General features: G+C 39.8%; 1 protein-coding gene across 1 annotated transcript in view; it reads left to right on the top strand.

Annotated features, from left to right (window-relative positions):
• Positions 1–26480, top strand: part of LOC129722725 (uncharacterized) — a 232909-nt gene that overhangs the window by 7665 nt on the left and 198764 nt on the right. The window contains exons 3-6 of the mRNA XM_055676415.1: positions 1487–1636; positions 1705–2264; positions 2321–2658; positions 2734–2791. Coding sequence (XP_055532390.1) covers positions 1487–1636; positions 1705–2264; positions 2321–2658; positions 2734–2791 — 1106 coding nt within the window. The remainder of the gene's footprint in view (positions 1–1486; positions 1637–1704; positions 2265–2320; positions 2659–2733; positions 2792–26480) is intronic.

Here is a 26480-nt window from a genome sequence, read left to right as displayed (position 1 = left end):
CTGATTTTTCGTCTTTCTGTCATTCTTGTTGTTGTCTAGTTTTCTTGTGAGCTTCGTCTTTCCTAAATTGTTCCTATTGTTATTTATAGTCTTTCGTGCTTTTATTGCCATATTTTTTTTGAGTTGGCCTTTCTTATATTTACATTATCTTTAACTTATTGTATACCTTATATTTCTAGTCCTAAGCTTTTTTCCATCGTCCTTCTTTGTGTTGTCTCCTGTTCTGTTATTTTTTTTTGTTTTGTTTCCTGTTTTTGTCTTGCTTACATTTGTTCATTTTTTTTGTATTTCTTGGCTTTCTTTTGATTCGTGGCGTTCACTTTTTTCATTTTCGATTTTCTTGTACAATCTTGTTTTATGCATGTTTTCTCTTTGTTTCTATAGTTTCTATATTCCCATCCTTCTTGTCGTTTGCCTTTTCAAATTTCTTGTTTTTTCTCAGCTTTCTGTTTTTTTTGTAATTTTTATTTTCTGTACATTTCTTGGGTTGCTCGTCTTCCTTTTATCTCTGTTCTTTTTCGAGTTTCTTGTCTTTTTTTTCTTTTTTTAGTGTTGACGACAACTTTCTTGCGTTTGCTTGCTTTTTTGTCTTCTTGTTTCATTCTAATTCTAGCGTAATTTTTCAAAAGGTCCTAAGTAACAATGAGAGATTCTCTCCTCTCTCATTTTATTTCGTTAATAACGTCGTCATTATAAATATTTTCCAAGCTTTCTTCCCCTTAATCGAGAGATTGTAATACTGTCTTGCATACTATGCATTGAGTGTTATGAAATATAAAAAAAAAAACATTGTTATTAATGAAAGAGAGAGTAAACAAAGAGAATCTCTCAATGTTAGATAGGTCCTTTTGAAAAATTACGCGAGAATTATTGTTTTTCTCTTTTTTTTTTTGTTTTTCTCCAGAAATCTCTCTAGTCTTCCCTGTTTTGAGACCTTTTCATCTATCTTGGTTTATTATGTCTTCCTACTTATCGTAATATGTGTAATATTTTAATTCTCGTCGATCAATTTAGTTCTTGATGTTCATATCATTAGGGTTTTTTTACTTTATTGAGTCTGTATTTTACCTTCTCAGTTTCTTTTTCAGGGTGGCGAAAACCTGGCGAATTAGAGACTGTCGGGGAATTTCTTTTGCGATCAGGGGAATCAGGGAATATAAGGGATAATTGAAAACCAATTTACATTTACACTTGAGATATATGTAGTTATATGTTTTTAAAACGAATTTCTACAAAAACACAGTAGGCACAATAGAAAATCCGGATGTTGAAACTTACATTGAGATTTTTATTCCTGCAGAGTCGGTGCGGTGGCAGATTAGGCAATCCGAAGTTTTTTCTATTGGGTGTGTCTTTGGAAGTTAACACATAATAAATTTGAAATAATTTCAAGCCCCTTTTAAAAACAAACTGGTTCATAATTATTTTTATTGACAATAAACACAAAGTAAGAACACAAAATACTAATAAATATCTCTTCTTCCAGACCTGTTCGTCGCGCCATTGAACTCATACTGCTGCTGAAGGCATTAACGGCATTTTTCATATTGGTATACATTCACGTACGTTTCTCCCAGACTCCAACAACCTGTTTGGAGCACGTCAAAAACGATTGGCCTCGAGATGGTATCTTACGGTACTAACACCCACCAGATTCCTTTATTTTTTAGCAAAATTCTAATGTCATTTTTGTTCGCCTTGCAGCGTTGAAATCCTCCGCCATAATCCGACCGTTCCCCCGGCGGTTGAGTTGAAAAATAAAAACAGCGACCTGGACGAAACCGGCGAAGTTGGCATGCTACGAAATACGCACAAGAACGGCATGATCAGCATCGACCCGTCGACGACGTTACCGCACGAGCAGGAGCAAAATCAAAATCCAGAGTTGCTCCTGGTGCAGAGTTATGCTAACAGCAGCCCATGGTCGGCTCAGCAGCACCAGCAGTCGCAGGAGCAAATGACGTCGGAAGTGTTTCAGTCGTCGAAAACGGAAATCGTCGCCCGGCCGGATGATAGCGCCGTGCAGAAGGTTGAAGTGAACATGCCGATCGAGAGTACGCAGTTTCTGGGTGAACAAACTCGAATGGATGTGCACGAGCAGAAGCTTCCAGATGAAGCCCTGCTGCATAAGGATTACGGTGATAACGTTGTTATCTATACTAACGAGACAATTATGAAGAACTTGGAAAAGATGGAGGAAGATCGTTTACCCAAGAGTGAGTTAAGGACTGATGTACCGGAGATGGAAAAGTTGAAAAATGCCCGTGAGTATCAAAAATTTTTCATTTTATTACCAATTGGACTGACAAACTCGTTTCAGTTTGGAGCGAAGAGCAGTATATTGTGGAGTACTCGCTTGAGTATGGCTTTCTTCGACTGTCGGCGGCAACCCGACAGCGGCTCAATATTCCGGTGCACGTGGTTACTTTGAATCCGCAGGAGAATAAGTGCTTCGGTGATTCATTAAGCCGATTTATTCTAAAAGAGTTTCTTGGCTACGATGACATTCTGATGGCATCGGTTAAGGTCCTAGCTGAACAGGAGGACAACAAAGGCTACCTGCGCAATGTGATCACCGGGGAACACTATCGGTTCGTTTCGATGTGGTGGATGGCCCGTGGCTCCTATTTTGCGCCCTTTTTCATCATGATCTTGTTTGTACGTGACGTAATTCCCACGCTCGTGAAAAATAGAAAAAAAAATAAAACTAACATTTTTCATTTACTTTTGCAGACCATTTCGATTTCTATGTTGCTGAGGTACTCACACCATCAGATTTTCGTGTTCATCGGTAAGTACCCATGGCTTACTGGTAGCATATCGTGCTTCAAGCACGAAACCCGAAGCAGTCAAAATCTCACACAGAAACATAGTCCCAACAAAGTGTGAACATCGTCTCTTATTTCCCTGGAGCTTTTGTCATGCACGAGCACAGAGGAAAAAAAAGCAATTAAGTTTCCTTACATGCTCGCACTTGTTATCGTAGAGATGTTTGTTCCTACCTCGATGAGAGATTCATTTTGGGATTGTCTTTTGAATCGAGCATAGTGATAGGTTGCGTTCGGCTAAACACTGTGTGCACAGCTGTTTTTTAGCTTTCATATGTCCAAAAGGGATTAGTTTGTTACGTTTATGATGAAGTGTTTTTTAAGCTCGCTTTGAAAGTGTTCAGGCGTGACTGATTTTCTGAGTCATGATTATGAATAGTACGAAATCCTTGTGTATGAACTCATGATTTGTTCTTTTGTACAATCTGTATCTGTTCTCTAACCGTAGTATTTATTAATTTCCTCGTTCAAAATTTCCAGTATGAAAGATTTTGCGCCAAATCGACTGAGGGGCTGACAGCACCCTCTTAGAATTCAATGTAATTTTGTGGGTGTGTAGGCCTTACTACCCTCAGCAACTCTGCATATGTTTTTTTGAAAATTTATCTGTGCTAACACTCGAAAAGGATTGAGTTTTTTTATAAATCAATATACCTGAATAACGACAAGAGATACAGTAAAGATGTCAAGGGATGACTTCTAGAGAATTGTCTGAGCCTTATTTTAAAAATATATTGAAAAAAATTGGGGATACTTCACTGAAAAAGATTGTTAAAAAACGAAAACTTCGATATTTAAATGCTGTTTTGGAAAAAATCGTTATTTTTTCAAAAGTTATCTTTTCCTAAAAGTTATTGACTTCATATACCTATTCCAAAAATTTGTTTTCCAGTACGTACACTGATTGTTCAAAAATATATTTATGCATTTTGAGTAGGATTGTTCAATATTTCGTATCCAAACTTGTGAGCAGCCATAGTAGAGAAAGGGTTAAAATCTCATTAGTTTACTTCTCGTATGTGCAGTTTGAATGTGGAGGAACAAGTATTTACTTTCACTCATTCATTGTTTAGTACTGTAATCCATGGGTCAATTAGGATTAGCTATAGGAATAGGCTGTAGAATTTCACACTAACTCTCTCAGTTGTCACTCTCAAAATTGTTATGGATTATTTTTCAGTTAGTAGATGGACAACTGGAAAAATTGAAAGATTATAACTTTAACTATTCCTATGATTTTGGTACTCCTAGCCAAGTCGGAAGTGCGTAATGTCTTCAGATACTTGAATGAAGTATTAAGCAAACGTAGAAACGACGAACCCGGAGAGCAATTACTCTGCGCCTTTTTGACGCATTTCTTTCCTTGCTAGGGGCAGGAAATTTCACAGGAATGGTTAAAAAGCTATATTTCATTTTTTTAATTCAAACTCTAGGGCATTTTTTCCGCTTTGTCGACCAGTGTTATCTGTGAAAAAAAAAAATCAGAATTTAAGAATAATATGCTTTTGGAAAAAATACATTTCATTATTTAACCAAAATTTTGTATATCCTCTAGATTTTGGAGCCGTCCATATTACACGTGAACAGAAAAATCGCAATTTTAGACCCATGGGGATGGGGCCCCCTCGTGGACTTTGATAAAATTATCTCTCCTCCCTCTTTGTTCACGTGGATTCAGTGATTAAACGTAAAAAATATTGACAAAAGAATAACAGAAATAATTACAGATTCAGCTCAAACCACCTAAAAAGCAATATTTGAAAAAAAAAAATCCCATTAAAATTCAGTATAAAAGGGCTGAGAAACGCATTAAAAGATCGGAAAAGGGAAAAAAAGAAATTGATTCTAAGTTTCGCTGTAGATGGTTGCGAAGTTGGAAGAGACTAAAAACAAAAATCATTTGAAATACTGCTGGGAATTTTTGCTAAAAAAGAGCTAAAATAATAATCTCATATTAGTTGTTGCAAAAATCTAATAACCTCTCTTCAAACCAGTTAAGAAATATATATATATATATATATATATATATATATATATATATATATATATATATATATATATATATATATATATATATATATATATATATATATATATATATATATATATATATATATATATATATATATATATATATATATATATATATATATATATATAATCACAAGTTATGTTTTAAATGATTGAAAACACTCCTAAACGCGAGAAAAACAACACAATAGACTCCAAAATCTACTCTAAAATGAGATCTAAAATTGGAAGCCAAACAGAAAATAGCCAAAACTTAGCTTAGAATTCCTGGAACCATGGAATGATCAGAACAAAAATTAGTTTCTAATGTACGAAGAAATCAAATAAACGAGAAAAAAACCAAAAGTATGCAAAAGTAAGTATAATATGGCAAAACGCTGCTGTAGAAGCTGGAAAGATAAAAACTACAAGTAAGAATAGATTCAAAAAATAACAAATACATCATGTTTAACACAAAATGCATAAAAACCCTCCGAGAATCAAACTGACTAGAATTATTTTGAACAGAACGTAAAAATAACATTACTTTAACTTTAGTTGAACTAGTTCTCAGGAGAACAAGAAAATCCAAAAAGTTGAGTATCAGGAAATCGCCAAAAGCTACTATCAAAAATTTATCTCAAATTAGCATCAAAAAACTTCAAAACGTCTCTAAAAGATAGAAAGTAAGCATATAAAAGTTTATGCAGAAAAACATCACTATAACCAAGAAAAAGTCGAGAAGAAAATAATCTTGAATTTAACTTTAAGTGACTAAAGTTGAGGAACGAAATAAAAATTCTAAAAAGCATGGAAGTTACTAAAAATCGAAAATGAAAGGAACTATAAATTTTACTCTAACCCAGTGGTTCTCAATCTTGACGGACAAGAAAAATTGCTTTGTCCGTCATTGCTGATTTTTCTTTCGCGTACCCCCTGAAGGCGTTCGCGTACCACTAGAGGTACGCGCACCCCAGGTTGAGAACCGCTGTTCTAACCGGTTCAAACCTTTTTCAAATAAAGAAAAGTTCTAATTCCAGTCTAAAAAAAGGAAACTACTTTTAAAAGACAGTTGAAATCAAAAACGAAAATTATCCTAAATTTGTTTAAAATAATAGAGTAGGTAATACTAACGAGAGAAAAAGGCCATAAAAAAGCAACTTCAGTTGGAGGACGCTTCTGAATAAAAGAAAAGGCCTACGATTACAAATTGAAATAAAAGTGGTTTCGTAGATGGATGCGATTAATAACAAAACTGATTCTAAATTTAGCCCACAGCTTAGTTAAGAGTGACTAGAGTTAAATCAACAAAGTTGATGAAAAATTATTTCAATTAGCCAAAAAAAAACTTAAAAGTAAATTATCTTATTTTACCTGAAATTCATGGAGGGATCTCAACATGTGCTCAACATGTCTGAAGAATCTTTAAAAAAAAAGAGGCCACGGCTAACATGATTTCACATTCCGCGTCGAACACTCGACAGAAACGGACGTGCAAAGTGGTCGTTCTATTACAATCCGGTCCGTGTGTACGAATAGCCAAACAAAAGAGTGTATTATTCGCGCTAAAGGCCAACTAGATTGTGAGTTGTGTCGCTACGTTCTGTACCCGGCTCGCAACTTTGGCTGTATTGGTGCAAAATACCAGCTGCAGTTTTGATCTGTGCACAGTGAATAGATCTTTCTAATTCAAGGCCATCAGTTTACAGTCGAGTCGCGTCGCTGTGCTGAGTGATCTCACACCCGGCTCACTGCTGGTGGCTGTATTGGTGCTGCTGTACTGGTGCTGCTGGCTACTTTGGGTGCAGCTTCGAACGATCGGACAACCACTGCTGGAAGGAAGAAGAAAATAGGTACGTATTCTTGTCGGCGCTAGTGCGCTACATTTAGCGCGATGGATATAGATCCCTCGCCTCCCGTGCCACCATCCCCGAACCCCCCTGACCCTGACCCTTCTGTTACCCCCTCCCCTGTTCATTCTCCAGTCCCCCCTCGCCCCAGGCTTTACCCGGACGGATCTCAACAGGGCAGCTATACTGTTCATTTTCGTCCAAAGGCAGGAGTGAATTCAAAGCGTTTAAACATACTGCAAATTGCTAAAGACCTGACGAAGGGGTACAAGGCCGTGACCGAAATTTCCAAGGTCCGACCTAACAAGCTCCGTGTCGTGGTCAGTGATCTGGCACAGGCCAATGCTATCGCTTGCTCTGAGCTCTTCACACGCGAGTATCGCGTCTACATACCCGCACGAGACGTGGAGATCGACGGTGTCATAACCGATTCGAGTCTGTCTGTCGAGTGTATCCTAAAAAGCGCAACCGGTTGCTTCAAAAATACCGAAATACAGGCGAAGATTTTGGATTGTAAGCAATTGCGGTCCATGTCTCTCGTCGGCGGTAAAAAAGTTTACACTCCGTCAGACTCGTTTCGCGTTACGTTTGCCGGATCTGCACTCCCTAGCCACGTCTCGATCGACCGGGTTCGTCTGCCTGTGCGATTGTATGTACCCCGTGTTATGAATTGCACCAATTGCAAGCAGCTAGGCCACACAGCTGCCTACTGCTGCAATAAGGCACGATGTAGCAAGTGTGGGGAGACTCATGCGGAAGATTCTTGCAGTGTTAATGCTGAAAAATGTATTCACTGTGGGGAAAACCAGCATGAGCTCTCCACATGCCCGGTGTACATGCAGCGCAGAGATAAAATCAAGCGGTCACTTAAGGAGCGTTCAAAGCGTTCTTATGCTGAGATGCTGAAGAAGACCGTGACCACTTATACCATAACATCGAACCCCTTTGATCTGTTGTCCTCTGATGAAACCGATTCTGACGATTCATCAGCGGGAACATCATATGCCAATCCTGGGGAGTCTAGGAAGAGGAAAAATGTTTCTTCTCCTAAACTTCCCCGTAAAGGTCCTAAGATTTCCCAAAGTGTAATGAAAAGTACGAACAAACCAAACAGTGCAGCGGAAAAACCGAAGCAAACTCCTCCTGGGCTTGCAAATTTTAAGTCCCAGAAGGAGTTCCCAGCACTGCCAGGAACATCTAAAACCCCAGTTGTTCCTTTTGCACATCCAGTTGATGAAACAAACTCTGGATTAGTGAAATTTTCTGACATTGTGGGCTGGATTTTTGAAAATTTCAATGTACCCAATCCAATTAAAATTTTTGTTACAGCATTCCTCCCAACAGTTAGATCATTTTTGAAGCAGTTGACTGCCCAATGGCCCCTCCTTGCAGCGATTGTATCCTTCGATGCCTAAATCAACCGCGTATATGAAGGATTCTATCTCTGTCTTACAGTGGAATTGTAAAGGTATTTTACCAAAAATTGATTCGTTTAAAGTTTTGATAAATAAAAACAAATGCGATGCATTTTCCCTTTGTGAAACTTGGCTTACTTCAAATATTGATCTCAACTTCCATGATTTTAATATTATTTGCCTTGATCGAGACACCCCATATGGAGGAGTACTTTTAGGGATTAAAAAGTGCTATTCTTTCTATCGTATTAACCTCCCCTCGATTCCAGGCATCGAAGTTGTCGCATGTCAAATGACAATACAAGGTAAAGAGCTTTGTATTGCCTCAATATATATTCCTCCCAGAGCACAGGTTGGGCAACGGCTGCTCTTTGATTTAATAGAACTTCTTCCCTCGCCACGTTTGATTTTGGGAGACTTCAACTCTCATGGTGTGGCTTGGGGTTCCCCCTACAATGATAACCGCTCCTCTTTAATCTATAACCTTTGCGATGACTTCGACATGACTATTTTAAACAACGGTGAAATGACACGTATCCCGAAACCTCCAGCGCGCCCAAGCGCTTTGGATCTATCCTTTTGTTCGACGTCGCTACGGTTGGATTGCACATGGAAGGTAATCCTCGATCCTCACGGTAGCGACCATTTGCCTATTCTTATTTCAATTAATAACGGGTCAACTCGCATGCGACCAGTTGACATTCCGTATGACCTCACACGGAATGTCGATTGGAAGTTATACGAGGAAATGATTTCAAAAGCGGTCGATTCGATTCAACATCATCCACCACTTGAAGAATACAACCTCCTCGCGGGCTTGATTCTCGACGCCGCGTTGCAAGCCCAAACGAAGAAATATCCTGGCGTAACGATTAAAGAACGGCCTCCCACTCCGTGGTGGGACCAAGAGTGCTCCGATGTCTACACGCAAAGATCCGACGCGTTTTTGGCCTACCAGAAGGGAGGTATACCTGGCGACTATATACGGTATTCGGAGCTTGATACCAAGCTTAAAAGTTTGGCTAAAGCAAAGAAACGCGGATATTGGCGTCGGTTCGTGAACGAGACGTCGAGGGAGACATCGATGAGCACTCTTTGGAACACAGCCCGAAGAATGCGGAATCGCGTAACGGTCAACGAAAGCGAGGAGTCTTCAAGTCGGTGGATATTTGATTTTGCCAGGAAAGTATGTCCGGACTCTGTTCCTGAGCAAAACATTGTTCGCGATGCGTCTCCGGGCCACGACGCGATAGAATCACCTTTTACGATGGCAGAATTTTCAGTTGCCCTTCTGTCCTGTAACAATAACGCGCCTGGGTTAGATAGAATCAAATTCAACTTGTTGAAGAATCTACCCGGCAATGCCAAGAGGCGCTTGTTGAACTTGATCAATAAGTTTCTGGAGCAAAACATTGTACCGCAGGATTGGAGGCAAGTGAAGGTGATCGCCATCCAAAAACCAGGGAAACCAGTTTCTGATCACAACTCTTATAGACCGATTGCAATGCTATCCTGTATCCGGAAATTGATGGAAAAATGATACTCCGTCGTTTAGACCATTGGATCGAATCAAATGGTCTACTATCAGATACTCAATTTGGCTTCCGCCGTGCCAAAGGGACGAATGATTGTCTTGCGTTGCTTTCAACAGATATTCAGTTGGCGTATGCAGACGACAGTGTAATCAGGTTACAGGAGCCAAAGCTGCCGATTTGCAAGGACCATTGCAAGATACCTTGGACAATTTGTCTGCTTGGGCTTTACAGCTAGGTATCGAATTCTCTCCGGAGAAGGAGAAGACTGAGATAGTAGTTATGTCTAGGAAGCTTCAAACACAATTAATGGGTAAAACGATTTCTCAGGTTTTGGTACACAAATATCTTGGTGTCTGGTTCGACTCTAAAGGCACCTGGGGTTGTCACGTGAGGTATCTGATGAAAAAATGTCAACAAAGAGTGAATTTTCTTCGTACAATAACCGGACAATGGTGGGGTGCCCACCCAGGAGACCTTATAAGGCTTTACCAAACAACGATACTGTCTGTTATTGAGTACGGGTGTTTCTGCTTCCGCTCCGCAGCAAACACACATTTGATCAAACTGGAGCGAATACAATATCGTTGTTTGCGTAACGCCTTGGGTTGTATGCAATCGACCCATACGATGAGTTTGGAGATCTTAGCTGGAGTACTACCATTGAAAAACCGCTTCTGGAGCCTGTCTTCTCGTATTCTAATCAAATGTGAGGTCTTGAACCGTCCCGTGATTGAAAATTTTTGAAAGGTTAATCGAACTTAATTCTCAAACCCGTTTTATGACATTGTATTTCAATCACATGTCCCAAAATATTAACCCTTCTTCGAATATTCCAAATCGTGTCGACTTATCAAATACTTCTGATTCTACTGTGTTTTTCGATACACCCATGATAGAAGAAACTCGTGGAATCCCGGATCATTTACGCGTGCAGCAGATCCCTAAAATTTTTTCCAATAAATATCGAAACATCAACTGCGACAATATGTACTACACTGACGGATCACTTCTTGATGGGTCCACTGGCTTCGGTATCTTCAATAACAATTTAACCGTCTCCCATAAGCTCGATAATCCTGCTTCTGTTTACGTCGCAGAATTAGCTGCAATTAAGTACACCCTAGGGATTATCGAAAAAATGCCCACGGACCATTATTTCATCTTTACGGACAGTCTCAGTTCCATTGAGGCTCTCCGATCGATGAAAGATGTTAAGCACTCTCCGTATTTCCTGGGGAAAATACGGGAACATCTGAGTGCTTTATCCGAAAAATCTACTCAGATTACCTTAGCGTGGGTCCCTACTCACTGCTCGATACCGGGTAATGAGAAAGCGGACTCTTTGGCTAAGGTGGGCGCAACAAACGGTGATATTTATGAAAGACCAATTGCCTTTAATGAATTTTTCGCATTTGTACGTCAGAATACGATCATCAGTTGGCAAAATTCTTGGACCAAGGGGGAACTGGGAAGGTGGTTACATTCCATAATCCTCAAGATATCGACGAACCCGTGGTTCAAGGGGTTGGATGTAGGTCGGGATTTCATTTGCGTGATGTCCCGGTTTATGTCCAATCACTATAGATTTGACGCGCATCTCCGTCGTGTTGGGCTCGGGGAGAGTGGTATCTGTGCCTGTGGTGAAGGTTATCACGACATAGAGCACGTTGTTTGGTCATGCCCTGTACACCGTGACGCCAGGTCTAGATTAATAGCTTCCCTGCAGGCCGAAGGTAGGCAGCCGGCTGTTCCTGTTCGTGATGTCTTGGCGAGCCGTGACCTATCCTACATGTCCCTTATATACGTTTTCCTGAAATCCATCCACGCCCCAGGTTAGTCCTATCCCCTTCCGCCTACATCCAACCAAACGACAAGAACACGTTAAGACCCCGGATCCGAAAACAGCAATCAGACCCGCACGATACTCTCAAGGCCCGAGGGAGACAACCTAATATGCCAGTCCGTAATATCTTGGCCCAGCAGCGAAACAAATTTAATATGCTGCTTACCTATGGCAATGAAAACCATCAAACAGCAAACCTGTGCTTTTAATGCAAAATATTTTAGCTTTAAGTTAGATTTAGTTTCAGCTCGTAGTCGGCAGCGAGGATAAAAAATTTGCTTTTAGTTAAGATACTTTAGAAAGTAAGCTACCAGATATAATTGGCGCCGTTAAACATTGAATTGTATTTGTGCCGTGTCAAATAAACTATAGATGAAGAAAAAAAAAACAACATGATTTCAAATTTATCTCAAATATTTAATGAAATGTGTGCAATTTTAGTGGGGTTAATGTTCAGCAAACAGGGTCATGTCAAATTTCTAAAGCCGTACCATGTATATTTTGTTCATTGGCCCAAAAATGATCTGTGAAAAATTTCAGCTCATTTGGAACCACAAATTGAACAAGACGCTCGTGCAAATGGGTTTCAAGCCATCGAAGAACGACTGTTGTCTCTACGTCAGGAGGAGCGATGGAAAAACCGTTTACATTGCTGTGTACGTTTGATGATTTTGTTATAAAGGGTGATTTTTTTGCTATTTGGTTTTTCGCAGAGGGGATTCACTGCTGTCAAATTTCATATATGTGTGTGTTATCGCAGATCAACTCTGGTCCATGACGTTTGTTGGTCCATGATGTTTGTAACTATGAACAATAATGGGGGAAAAATGTGAATAGCTAAACAACATTCATGAAAGTTTTCCGCGGTTTCTCGAGTTTCGATGAAAAACATTCCAATTCTATAAAATTTCACATCGATCAATTTCATGACCAAAAGGAACAAAAACCAAAACAAACACCATGTTGCCGAATATGTTGGTTACACGATTTTTGACAGATAGATCCCCCCTGGTTTTTCGTGTATTCAGATTTGACAGTTCACGCGGGAGCTCTGACAGCTGTCAAAGTCTAATGTATTCAGTTTGACCTACTGACCTACCTACAGACCTACTGAGCAAGCTATTCAAGCTATTGTGACGAAATTTCAAACAGGTTTTACTCTGTTGGTCATAAACCTACCAACACGTATACATAGAGTGCGTACAGAAGAAAATATTGCTGCCGTATCAGCCAGTGTAGTGGAAGACCGTGAAATGTCAATTCGACGCCGTTCGCAGCAATTGGGCTTGTGTTATTCGACTACATGGAAGATTTTACGAAAGGATCTTGGTGTAAAGCCTTACAAAATACAGCTCGTACAAGAATTGAAGCCGAACGACTTGCCGCAGCGTCGAATTTTTGGTGAATGGGTTTTAGAACAACTTACCGAAAAACCACTTTTTGACCGAAAAATTGTGTTCAGTGACGAAGCTCATTTCTGGTTAAATGGGTGTGTTAATAAGCAAAATTGCCGCATTTGGATCGAAGAGCAACCAGAGGCAATACAAGAATCGCCAATGCACCCAGAAAAATGCACTGTTTGGTGCGGTTTACACGCTGGAGGCATCATTGGTCCGTACTTCTTCAAAGATGATCAAAATCGCAACGTTACGGTCAATGGCGCTCGTTATCGCGCGATGATTTCTGATTTTTGTTTTTTTTTTTTTTTTGGTCACAACATTTATTTGACTCGGCACAATACAAGCTAATGTTTTACGGAGCCAATTAAGTTTAATGCCTTATGGTCTAAAATATCTTATAAGCTAAAGGCAAATTTTTTATCCTCGCTGCCGACTACGAGCTGGAACTAAATCTATTACTAAAACTAACATGGTTTTCTTTTTATCCGAGATTCGTTTCGCTGTTAAATGGGCACCTTGATGCTCTTTAAATAGCTGTAAACAAGTAGCATATATGGCAAGTTTCGCTGAGCGAGGATATCACGAACTGGCACATAGGGCTGTATTTCTCGGGCCCTGAGGGTATCCAAAAGTAGAGATCTGGCGCCGCGGAATTCAGCACACACCTAAACCACGTGTTCAATGTCTTGATACCCCAATCCACAAACGCAATGATTACTGCTCGCCAGCCCAATACGCAGGAGATGTGCATCTAACCCGTAGTGGTTGGACATAATCCGAGACATCATGCGAATGAAATCTCGTCCTACATCCAACTCCCGAAACCAAGGTTTGGTGGAAACCTTGGGGATGATGCTGTGTAGCCACCTCTTCAATTCTTCCTTATACCACGAGGCCCGCCAGTTGACAAGTGTATTTTGACGTGAAAATTTTAAAAATTCATTGTAGGCAATTGGTCTGTTGTAAATATCACCGTTTGTTGCGCCCACCTTAGCCAAAGTGTCCGCTTTCTCATTGCCCTGAATGGAACAATGAGAAGGGACCCACACTAAGGTAATCTGAGAAGATTTTTCGGATAAAGCACTCAGATGTTCCCGTATTTTCCCCAGGAAATACGGAGAGTGCTTAACATCCTTCATCGATCGGAGAGCCTCAATAGAACTGAGACTGTCCGTAAACATGATGTAATGGTCCGTGGGCATTTTGTCAATAATCCCTAAGGTATACTGAATTGCAGCCAATTCTGCGACATAAACAGAAGCAGGATTATCGAGCTTGTAGGAGGCGGTAAAATTATTGTTGAAGATACCGAAGCCAGTGGACCCACATTCTGATTTTTGTTGCTGAAAAGGGAAGAGCCGGGTCTTGTTGACATGTGGTTTCAGCAAGACGGAGCAACGTGCCACACATCGCGCGAATCAATGGACATATTGCGGAATGAGTTCGGTGAGCAATTCATCTCACGAAATGGACCGGTGAATTGGCCGCCTAGATCATGCGATGTAACACCGCTCAATTATTTTTTGTGGGGCTACGTTAAGTCTCTCGTCTATGCGGATAAGCCGACAACAATTCCAGCCTTGGAAGACAACATTACACGCGTTATTCGCGAGTTACCAGCCGAAATGCTCGAAAAAGTGACTCAAAATTGAACTTTTCGTATGGACCATTTAAAACGTAGCCGTGGCCAACATTTGAATGAAATTATCTTTAGAAAGTAAATGGCATAAACCAATTTATCGGCTCAAATAAAGATTTCATACAGTTTTGTAATTTTTATGCTTTTTTTTTAAAGAAAAACTGAATTCTAAAAAAATTACCCTCTATATGTGAGTCTGAAACCCGCCAGAGAGCTGGATCAACGGATCGCAGAACAGCAGGAGGAAGGAGTGAAAGACATGAATGGGCTGTGGGGCAGTATCCACGGCGCCATCGAAACGACTGCGAGAGAGGTGGTAGGTACGACGCGTGGAAGACAGCCTAATGGCTGGTTCGATACCGAGTGCCAGAGAGCGACAGATGAGAATAACCGTGCCAGGAGCCGCATGCTCACTGCGGTTACGCGCCAGAACAAAGAGAGAGGTACAGGGTGGCAAGAGCTGCCGGAAATATAACCCACCGTCAAAAGAAGCGCGAGTACGAGGAGCAGGTGCTCGCCAGCGCAGAGGACAGCTATGCTGAAAACGATGTGCGGAGATTCTAAAGAACTGTCAACAGAGTCAGAAGCAGGAATTTCCCTGTGCATGTCATGTGTAATGACAAGGACGGCAACCTGCTTACTGATAAACCGTCGGTTGCAGCCAGGTGGAAGGAGCATTTTCAGGCGCTATTGAACGGTGAGGAGCCGCATGAGCAGAGCAGGAACAGGATGACGATTATGAGTGACAAACAAGCTGTGGAGCCACCAACACAGGAGGAGGTGAAAAAGGCGATTAGTGAGCTGAAAAACGGCAAGGCCGCTGGGAAGGACGGTATCTCGGCCAAACTTCAGAAAGCGGGAAGCGAGCGGCTGTACTATGCGATCCACCAGATAATACTAAGGATCTGCGCGGATGAACAAATGCCGAACGACTGGTTGGAAGGCCTCATATGCCCTATCTATAAGAAGGGCCATCGATTGGATTGTGGCAACTATCGAGGCATAACGTTACTCAACTCCGCATATAAAGTGCCCTCCCGTATACTGCTCTTCAGATTGAGACCGTTAACGAAACCCTCTATTGGCGAATACCAGGCTGGTTTTCGACAGGGGCGTTTCACGACGGATCAAATCTTCACCCTGCGACAGATCCTCGATAAGTTCCGGGAGTACAAATTACCGACTCACCATCTGTTTGTGGACTTCAGGGCGGCATACGACTCAGTGAAAAGAAACGAGCTGTGACAGATCATGCTGGAACACGGTTTCCCTACGAAACTAATTAAGTTGAGTCGTATGACGCTGGAGGGATCGAAATCGTGCGTGCTGATGAGACATCAGCCGCGTCCGTAACGTTGGATGGACTGAAGCAGGGGGATGCGCTCTCCAACTTACTGTCCAACATCACTTTTGAGGGTGCAGTACGAAGAGCAAACGTGAAAAGAAATTGTACGATCATTTTGCGAACGACATCGATATCATTGGTATCAACCGTAAGGCCGTGGAGGAGGCCTTCGTACCTTTTAAGAGGGAAGCAGCGAGATTGGAACTTGTCATTAACTCTGCCAAAACGAAGCACATGGTAGCTGGCAGAGAGCGTGGGAGTCCCCGTGGTGTTGATGCTGAGGTGGAGATAGATGGGGAACAATTTGAAGTGGTTGACGAATTCGTTTATCTTGGTACGCTTGTGACATGTGACAACGATATGAGCCGTGAAGTGAAACGACGAGTTGCAGCTGCGAACAGGGCCTTCTACGAACTACGTAATCAGCTAAGGTCCCGTAGTTTGCGAACTCGCACAAAACTATCGCTGTATAGGACGCTGATACTCCCGGTGGCCCTTTACGGCCATGAAGCATGGACGCTGAAGGAAGCTGATCGACGAGTGCTCGAAGTTTTTGAGCGTAAAGTTCTGCGATCGATGCTTGGCGGTAAATTGGAAGATGAAGTGGCGCAGACGCATGAATCACGAGTTGTACCAGGTATACAGACATGCTGATACAGTGAAGGTAATACAGCGGGGCAGGCTTCAGTGGACTGGACATGTATCTATCTTCAGTAGAGAACCAGGAAGAGGCCGTCGACTCCGTGGAAGGCCTCGCACGAGGTGGAAGAAGATGCACGATCTGCTGGTGTACGAGGAGACTGGAGAACGGCTGCCCAAGACAGAAGAACTAGACATCTCCAATTCATGCGGCCCTAGACCGGTGAACGGTCCGTTAGCCAACAAAGTAAAGTAAGTATGTGAGTCTGAACTGGAATACGAGGGCATCATCAAGCAGCTGAACCAAAACTTCAAGATAACGTCTCTCGGGGACATCAAATTATTCCTCGGAACCCAAGTTACCAGTTATAACGAGTACGTTACACTCAATCAGAGAACGAAGCAAAGCCGTGTACAATATCATTGGATCCTGGTCACTTGCATTCCAAGGAGAAGATTCCGCTGCCGAATATTCAAGCTTGATTGGAGGATTGCTGTACGTAGCCATGTGTGTCCGGCCAGATATCGCCGCAGCTGTATCTATCCTGGGCAGAAAAACTAGCTGCCCATCGCAAGCTGACTGGGTGGAGGCGAAACGTATTCTGCGGTATCTTGGAGGTACTATCAACCACGAGTTAGTTCACTTGGAAGGGAATAGATTCCACGCACTTGGAAGTTTCCATTGGCCGGTCCATTGGTATCCAAGGACCGGAAATCAGCCACGGACTCTTTGATCCGGTACGCAGGTGGGATGATTGGATGGTGCTCCAGGAAGCAAGATTGCGTAACATTAAGCAGTTCCGAAGCTGAGTATGTCGCTATTACGGAAAGCTGCGAAGAATTCTGCTGGATATTACGCCTATACGACGATTTGGGAATCCACACTCAATTACCTGTTATTGTAAATGAAGATAACCAGAGCGCCATAAAGCAACTTAAGTGCAACTCTAGTGAACGCCGCGATAATAAGCGTTGATACCAAATATCACTATGCACGTCAACTGAAGCAGCAACAGTACCATCCCACGAACGAAATTCTAGATGACCTACAACGTAACAAGCAAACACTGTTTTGTGTTGGAGCTAGGATTCTCCCGTCGTCCCGTGTTGGAGGTGTAAACCTAGCAAACGACGAATAATCATTTTGAAGACATAGAATAAATTTTAATAAACGTTCATTCTAAGTTTGTTAACACGTATTTCCATTAAGTAGTATATTCGATCTACGGCCACCACTCAAGCACAATAAACTATGCAAAATGTACGATAATATTCGAATTGTGCTCAACTTAGTTGCATTTCAAATATACTGTCCACGTGCCACCCTGCTAGAATAAGACGTAGTCCTATATAAAAAATGCGAAGAATAGTAATAAACATTTCCTAGAACTTCTGGCTGCTAAATGCCATATCAACTACTCGCTCCGATTTCTGATAATGGGCGAATCCTTACGGTAATCAGAATATAACGAAAATAAACAACCGCGTCCGTAACACCTCGCCCACCGGGTGCCAAGTTGGCGACAAGAACAACGTATGGAACAACAATAAATTGCTGTCGAACGAATGCGTTCAATTTTGTTGTTTACCTTGGCTTGCGGCTGTCGCACGTTGCAGGAGAAAAAAAGACAGCCCCATTAATAGAAAACTGTATCATGGTCCCGAATCCTGTCCGCCTGTTTGTCCGTTTGCATCCATCGTCACGGATGCGTTCCTTCGGAAGAGCTCTGTCAAGCGGAAGAATCATCATGATTAAATCAAAAGTGCTTCACGGCTAGCATCTTTTCCACATAAGGTCAAACGTGTGTTTTCGGGTAGGTTTTTCGACGGTACGAAAGAAAATATACACTGATGTGAGGAGGGATACCCGTCGGACATTTCGTGCCGTTTGGTCGTTCTGGAACTTTGCGTCTTTATATGCGCCGTCTGGGTTCTGGGTGACATTTCTTGTCGCCTCGACAACGACTTTATTTGGATCTTGGACGTTTCGCTCTGGAAAATAATGATATGATTTTATTTATTCTCGTCTGGAAAAAGTTTAACGCCGATTACTTTCAAGAACCAGTTACCTATTGAATCTAGGGATTTTCGACCGTTCGACCTATCCCGTGTGGATTGATTGTGCAATTAGTGACGGATTCGAATTAACTTAATGATCTCATGATTCATGATCTCTGTTATGCGATTACCGGAATAAGGACCAATTTTTTTCAACTTGTTATCCGGTAGATCTTAAGTTTTTTATGAACACCCTTTTCGAAATAACAACATTTAAAACATCAACTCTAGGCAGTGTTTGTTTAAATTGCCAACAATTTTTGAAAAATATCAAGAAATTTGAAAAAAATGTAAAATTTAAGAAGCAATCGCAAACACTCTGCAACTCTATCAGTGTTGCGAAGCTCGCACTCTTTTAACCTGTACTATTCACACGCGAGCATTTCTTTGTACTACCACACACGCATGAGTATTCTCATACCGATTCCTACCACACATCTTCGCCCGCACGGCAGCGTTGCTTCGAGAACGTGTGCTAGCCAATCAGCCATCGTTCGCACTCGCATACTCGTACTCGCAGGTGGTACTTTATTCGCGAGTGCTCACCATCATGCCACGGTAAAACAAAGACGATATATTGACGAGAGTGCGAGTTGGATTTTATGCACACGAGGCGCTAGGTGCTACGTGAACGAGTAAGGCGATCGTATTTTGCTTTCCACTAACACACCAACCGTATCCATCATTGGCTTGATGGCATGAAATAATATGGGTATTCATGTCGAGCTCGTAAACAAATACCCAGCCGTAAAAATACTCACCTCTATTGACGAGTAATGGAAGATACACAGTTTACGGCTGGGTATTCGTATACGAGCTCGATGTGAAGACCCCTAATATTTCATTCAGGGATACGCAGATTTTTCTGCAAAGTGCAGATTGTTTTGATACCTTTACTTATTTTTTTACAAACGCAATCATTTTTATGAGTCGAATATCTACAGGGTTAAGTGTGTCAGTTGATGGGCAAATGTGTGTTGATATCAATATTATTGCAAATTTCCGCTGAAACGCGAATTACAGACAACTTGCAAGCAAAATGCAAACAACTTGTACGTCAGATTTATCGTATACCAGCATACGAGAGTGAACGCGATAGACTGTATAGATACGATTAACAAAGGCATTCTTTCGCGTTCGCTCTAGTAGATTGGTATACGATCAATCTGGCGTTATCTGAATTTTACTTGCAAGTTGTCTGTAATTCGCGTTTCAGATGCAATCAGCAATATTTAGGTTTAGCAATTACATTGAATGTTTAATAGTGTTAGCGAATATTAGGTATCAAAGAACTTACAAAAAGTTGTTTGTTTAAAGAGTAACTATTTTTTACAATTATTCCATTAACCCGTATTAGCACAGACACCTGAAACTTAAATGGTTTTCATATTTAAAATAATTGAATAATTAAATGTCATCAATTCGATATTTTGCACCTGAACAAATACCGGTACTGTGCATGAAAAAAACGATAACTGTAAAATGGCGGCATAAGACATGATGAACCCCACTGACAAATTTTGCTCACCCTATCCTGTACCTATAAATTCAATTTGGAGCCGACTTTCGTAGCTCACATATGTATTTACATACAGTAGTGTTTTCTAAATAGACATCAAAACACTAATATCGTTATAAATAATATATATATATATATATATATATATATATATATATATATATATATATATATATATATATATATATATATATATATATATATATATATATATATATATATATGTATATATATATATATATATATATATATATATATATATATATATATATATATATATATATATATATATATATATATGTATATATATATATATATATATATATATATATATATATATATATATATATATATATATATATGTATATATATATATATATATATATATATATATATATATATATATATATATATATATATATTTATATATATATATATATATATATATATATATATATATATATATATATATATATATATATATATATATATATATATATATATATATATATATATAAATCGCAGAATTTCGGATTCGAAACACCGTGAAAATTGAAATTTATAACTGTACTACAATTTTACAATCCCCAAGTTACAACATAATGACAACTCCGAACTGCTTTTCAGTAAAAAACAAAAACACAATACTGAATTCAAGAAGACTGCACTCAGAATATTTTTCACGTTATTGTTACGTGAAATTTCCTGTACTTATTCCTTTTCGGTCATTTTGCATGATTTATGTGACAAACTTAACATCTACGTGAAAATCACATGCATACTATGTTTTATCACGTAGCATCTACGTCAACTTGGCAACGTCAAACAGAATGAAGTATCGCATGAACTCTCCGTGCAAAAAAACATGGAAATCAAAATGGCGAAGCTGTTGTCTGATGTTGTCTTTGAACACGAAAGGAATTCCTCGATGACTTCCCAATAAGTGAGCTTAAGAAAAACCATAAGAATCCGGTATCGAGATTTCACACAGATTCGGTTCAAATTGCGAGAAATTTTCTGAACATAAACAATTGCAGCTAACAGTGATTATCACCAGCGATTGTCGCAATATCATTTTGCCATTTTGTAGGTATGTCATTTAATTCATTTACGAATTGGCGATTTTGCATGCCCGTGCAACTTATCAAGCAACATATTTGGATAATTTCTCAAAACTATTCCTAGTCTCTCGAGAATTTGGGAAATCACTATCAGACAATCAGACAATCAAATGCTTTTCACTTTACCGGTAGTTAAATTTTACGTGAAACTCACATGAAATGCATATGTCTACTGAATAAGATTCACAGGTTAAATCATCTCACCAGCTCATGATGAACTCAAATGACAATCGCGTAAAATCTACATGAAAATGCAGTGGAAAATATTCACATAACTGAAAAATATTTTGAGTGTATAATAGCGCTAACAGCATCGGGACTACTTTGTTTTATATAAAATGCATCAAATGTTAAGCGGGTATTACACAAAGTAAATATATGCTTGAAATGATGATTAATATAAGTTTGCCCGTGTGATATCAAAATATTCGCTGGAATTTTTTGTTAAAAAATATTTGCCGTTGTATTTGCTTATGTGCTAGTGATACAGCTCAGCGAATATTTGCTTGAGTTTTTTTGTTCATGCTGAAATTTGGTATTAGCAAAAGGCAGCAAATGGATGTGAATGTGTTACTTACTTCACCTCAAATTTTTTGATTCTATATGATTGGAGTAGTCCTCGTAGTTTTCAGTACATGTACATGAGACTGATAACATTATTCAATTGACAAGTCATTCTTCATTTAATTATTATTATTTAATCTTTCTTATTTTTAATGACTATAATGCAAGTCAAGCTATTTATTTAATTTTTATTCAATTTTGAAGATTTATCGACTTAATCAGTCTGTGTAAAAAAGCTAAAACACCGAAACAAAGAATCGTTTTGGTTTCTATACACGGACTGATTGAGCCGTGAATCTACAAAACGAACCGCTACAGTCGACAAACAAACAAATATTTTTATTTAATTTCTTCGTGGAACTTGATAACATAATAGCAAGGTTCACTTTTAACAATAATAAAATGAAAATTGACCTAAGGGACCATCCATTAATGATGTCACGCGTTTAAGGGGGGAGGGGGTTTCAATTATTGTGACATTTTGTGACATATGGGGGAGGGGGGGTTAGCTTGAGTGTGACATCACATTTAAACTCAAAAAAAAAAATTAATGAACAAAAAGGTAACATACCTAATCACAGAGTTCAACTCAGAACTATTTATGTTATTTGCATCATTCATTCATAGTTCTACGATCCCTTTTTTTTGCTTAAGATTTGCTTTAGATAAAATAAATGACATTTTTTTTCACGTTGAAAAGCATAATGTTCATTAATTCTGTTTTACCGTGCATGTTAGTTTATGAATGACAGCGCAATTTCATTAATTTTTAGTGTCTCTCAATCCAATCCATTCTAAAATTGTGACAAAACGTAAATAAAAATGCTTGGCTTTTGTAACATGTGGAGAAGATTTGGATTGCGAATTGATTGAAGAAGAGGAACTAAATATTGATGATCTTTCAAAAATCAGAAATGATGCTGCAGTTACTGTCTCGGCTTTCTATGTCGTCGATATGCGACTCCACCAACAGCATCCTTGGACTTAGAACTAAACGCCTTTTCTAGTCATCTTCTATAATCTTCTTTTCCTTTTAGTTTCAGTTTTTCTTTCAGTAAAATCGTTCTTATTAAGAAAAAATGCATTCCTAACAAATTTCTCGATTTTCAATCAATTATCACCAAAAAACGTGACGTAATTAAGGAGGGGGGGGGGGTCAAGAAAGTTGTGACAGCTTGTGACAAGGGGGAGGGGGGAGTTAATTTTTTCCAAATTCTGCGTGACATCATTAATGGATCGTCCCTAGGTTTTCAAAAATGCGATTTGAAATAAATACTTTATTTAAACTCCAAGTTCAAGTTTACTTTCTTTCCTATTAACAATACGGATACAATTATATAATTCATCAAAAAAACCGTCGAATGACGGAGAAACCTGAAAGTTCATTACCCAAAACTCCTATACAAAATGCTGCTTTATAATTTATAGAGATACCCGCGCAAGAAGTTTTTGATTTAATAGTGGTACTTCATCAGTTAACCATAGTGTAGCTCTTTGCGCACCCACATGCTATACATTCGAAGACGCTCCTTTCCCGTAGTTGGCAAGCATAACCAGAAGGTAAACTAAAAACATTTTCTCTTTTTTTGCGATGAGCAATTGGTCGATTATTCATTCTCACATCTACTCGAGGTAAGAACGGAATTTTTAACAAAATTGCTCATGGTTCTCACCCGAAACAGAATATATAATATTGCAACGGTAGCCTTTATGAACCAAAACATAGAAATTATATTTTCAAAAGACAGATGGAATATCGCTCGATAATGTAAACTAGATTTGCAATATTTTCTACGCAGTTTATTTTTTGAAAATAATTTGCATCGTGTAATAACCGTAATAACACAACAGCCGGCTAATGGAAATAGCAGCAGTTTTAAAACAAATCACGAAGCTCGTTCTGTTTGTACCTGGGATATGAATCATCGTGTTTACTCTATCATCCAGCCACATGCACTCGCACTCGCACTCGCGAGTGCTAGCGCTCAAGAATCCGATATGCACAAGCGAGAACGAGTATAGATGTGCACACTCGCGCACGGCGCAAGCATCAGCCACTCGCGAAATATTTCTTTCCTTTGTGAACTGTTCGTAGCGGCCGGCAGAAGAGTGAGAGTAAGGGGACATACTTCTCATATTCACATGGGAATGAATAGGACACAGCTGCTTCTCACTCTCTTAGCAACACTGCTCTATTGAAGGTGAATGATTTCGCTACTTTAACAAAATTTCCTGGGCATTTCTCGACCACATTTCATTAATAACTTCACTATAAAATCTTTGTGGTTTAAATTGGATGTCGACGTCGAATAAAATTTTCTGTAATTTAAATATTGCAGATTAGCATTCTAGTATCTCCAAAAAACTCGTTAGATCTTATAAGAAACTCATAGAAAAATCTTCGAGCGGCCACTTGAACAGTACTGACATTGTACGGCGTTCTCACCCCTCCCAGTAACACGGCTTCCATACAGACAATTTATTGCACTGCCGTTGTTTTGTTGCCGTTGTCCTTTCTTCACCTTGTGTAACCTTACACCTATAAATATTACGTTACCGGCCGGGTATACGAAACCATCCCGCACGTATCCGAGCGTAGGGGGGGCGGCTCGGGTTCTATCGTTGCCGGTTTGCGATACATTTCATCACCTCCGCAGTACACACACCCCCGGGGGTTCTGGCGTTCTGACATGGCCGGCCTACAGACCGTGGCATACCTTGTTGTCACGAGATGTGTTGTTTGCTATAATAGGTGAAATGAAGAAGATATTTCGCTCTGTACACCGACCCGGACAGAGAGCGAGTCGTCGCCATTCTGTCTGGGCTCACCGCAGGGCAAGTCAAGCGACACGCAGCAAATTCCAGGGCCGACAATGTGCGTCTGGACCCTGACGAATCATCGCTTCACATGTCACACCAAAGGGCAAACGTAGAGCACTGGTTGTCTGCTGTCCTCATTCGTTCCAGCATTCCCTGCCACTGGCCTGGATTGGATAGTCGGCATTATAAACGATGGGGGATATATGTCTTATCATTTATTAGATATGTATTACGATAATCAGCGTAACAAGTGTCGTGTGCTAGAATTGATAAGGTGAACTAGAAACCCGGTGAGGATTATTCCCAATGCGGCACGTCTATGGGTCTATCGGCCACATAGGGATGGGAAGTGTGAGCGAGGTCTCATGGCAGTTGTCAATATGACACCCACTCAAACTCGTGTGTCGTTATGGTTGCTGGATATACTTTTTTCCGCTCAGCGATAATGATGTTAACAGTGTGACCCTTCCATCAAGCGCTATCATCATCGTTTCGGGCTGCGCGGAGGGTGTCGAAAAGCGAAGGAAATTTGCCGGCACCGCAAAAACGTATTGTGGAGTTTATAAGTGTGTACATGAGCATTCGGCCAGTGCTTTAGCACATTTCAGATTTGAGCCTTCGTTCGGTTTACAAAAGGTTGTCCATTTCTGGTTGGTTTGATTTGATGGAGTTGTTTTCATCTTTGCTGGCAGCGTTTGCATTATAACATTGTTTTTGTTTTATTTGTTACTGTATAGGATGTGTATCCGTTTGTTTGAACTGTCTAGGCTACCCACGTAAAACTCTCCATATGGTGATACACTTTAGCGTATCTTAAATTTTTAAGTCATTCTTGATATCTTGCTCAGGGTAGTGCTTGGAAAAACCTTACACCTTGAAACTTACGATTTTTAGCAATAGAAAATGTGCAAATCAATTCCGAGTTTTGATTCTTTGGTATTGATTGGGTGATGAGCATTTTAAAATTACAAGCCCCCTCTTCACTAATGCATTGGTTGAAGGTCTTGGTTAGCTTCAAATCATGAGGAACCCAAGTTACTTGTTTTCGAATCATTCCCAAAGCACGCAATCGCTTGGCGGATAACGTTCAATACCGAAGTTCCTGCGTGCGAGCAATTCTTTCAATTCAGCATTTTCGAAGGTTTTTTTGCCTTTCTCCATGCGGACAGCTGTCAATATAGAAATTACCGTCTTTAAAGTGACGGGAGTAATTATTATTTCACTTAAAGTAATATTTCCATAAACTTTTTTTCAACTCTCGATGCGTTTCAGCTACTGTTTTCTTTAAATGAAGTAGGGAAAGTAACACTCCTCAGTAACCAAATGATGATTACACAGTTCAACAACTTTTTAACCTTGGCTTCTATGTATGATTTTTGGATGAAGTTTGATGCGAAAATAAATTTACCCAAGTTTGAACATATTTCAACTTAAGGGGCAACAATGTCGCCATTTTGGATTTTTGAGAAATCGGAAATTTTTGATGTTTTTTCGACGCAATTTTGTTTTAAGACAAAATATCAAAATTCTATGACTTTGTCCACATATTAGCATCCTCTTACCCATCTTTAAAAAAACCCAAATTAATCCACCTAGCGGTAAGACCCAGCCTATCTCATTCAAACTTTTTATTTGCTAAAATAATTTCACACGAAGGGACCATTGAGAATGTCGCTGTAGAGAGATTTGTCACTATATGAATTGTCGTAATAGAGAGATTCGACTGTATGTATGAGCATTAATGGTGATGCGCTAATATCTGAAAGTGGTAGTCAAATTATATCTTGTATTGAGTAAAAAAGTCTCAGAAATCGTGTAGCGTAGATAGTTAATAGATAGTAAAATGTAATTAACATTTAGCACAGTGTAGAGTTGGTGACATGAACTTAACATG

The sequence above is a fragment of the Wyeomyia smithii genome, chromosome 2 (genome assembly GCF_029784165.1).
Source record: "Wyeomyia smithii strain HCP4-BCI-WySm-NY-G18 chromosome 2, ASM2978416v1, whole genome shotgun sequence".
Lineage (NCBI taxonomy): Eukaryota > Metazoa > Arthropoda > Insecta > Diptera > Culicidae > Wyeomyia > Wyeomyia smithii.
This window is presented reverse-complemented; position numbering and strand designations above follow the sequence as displayed.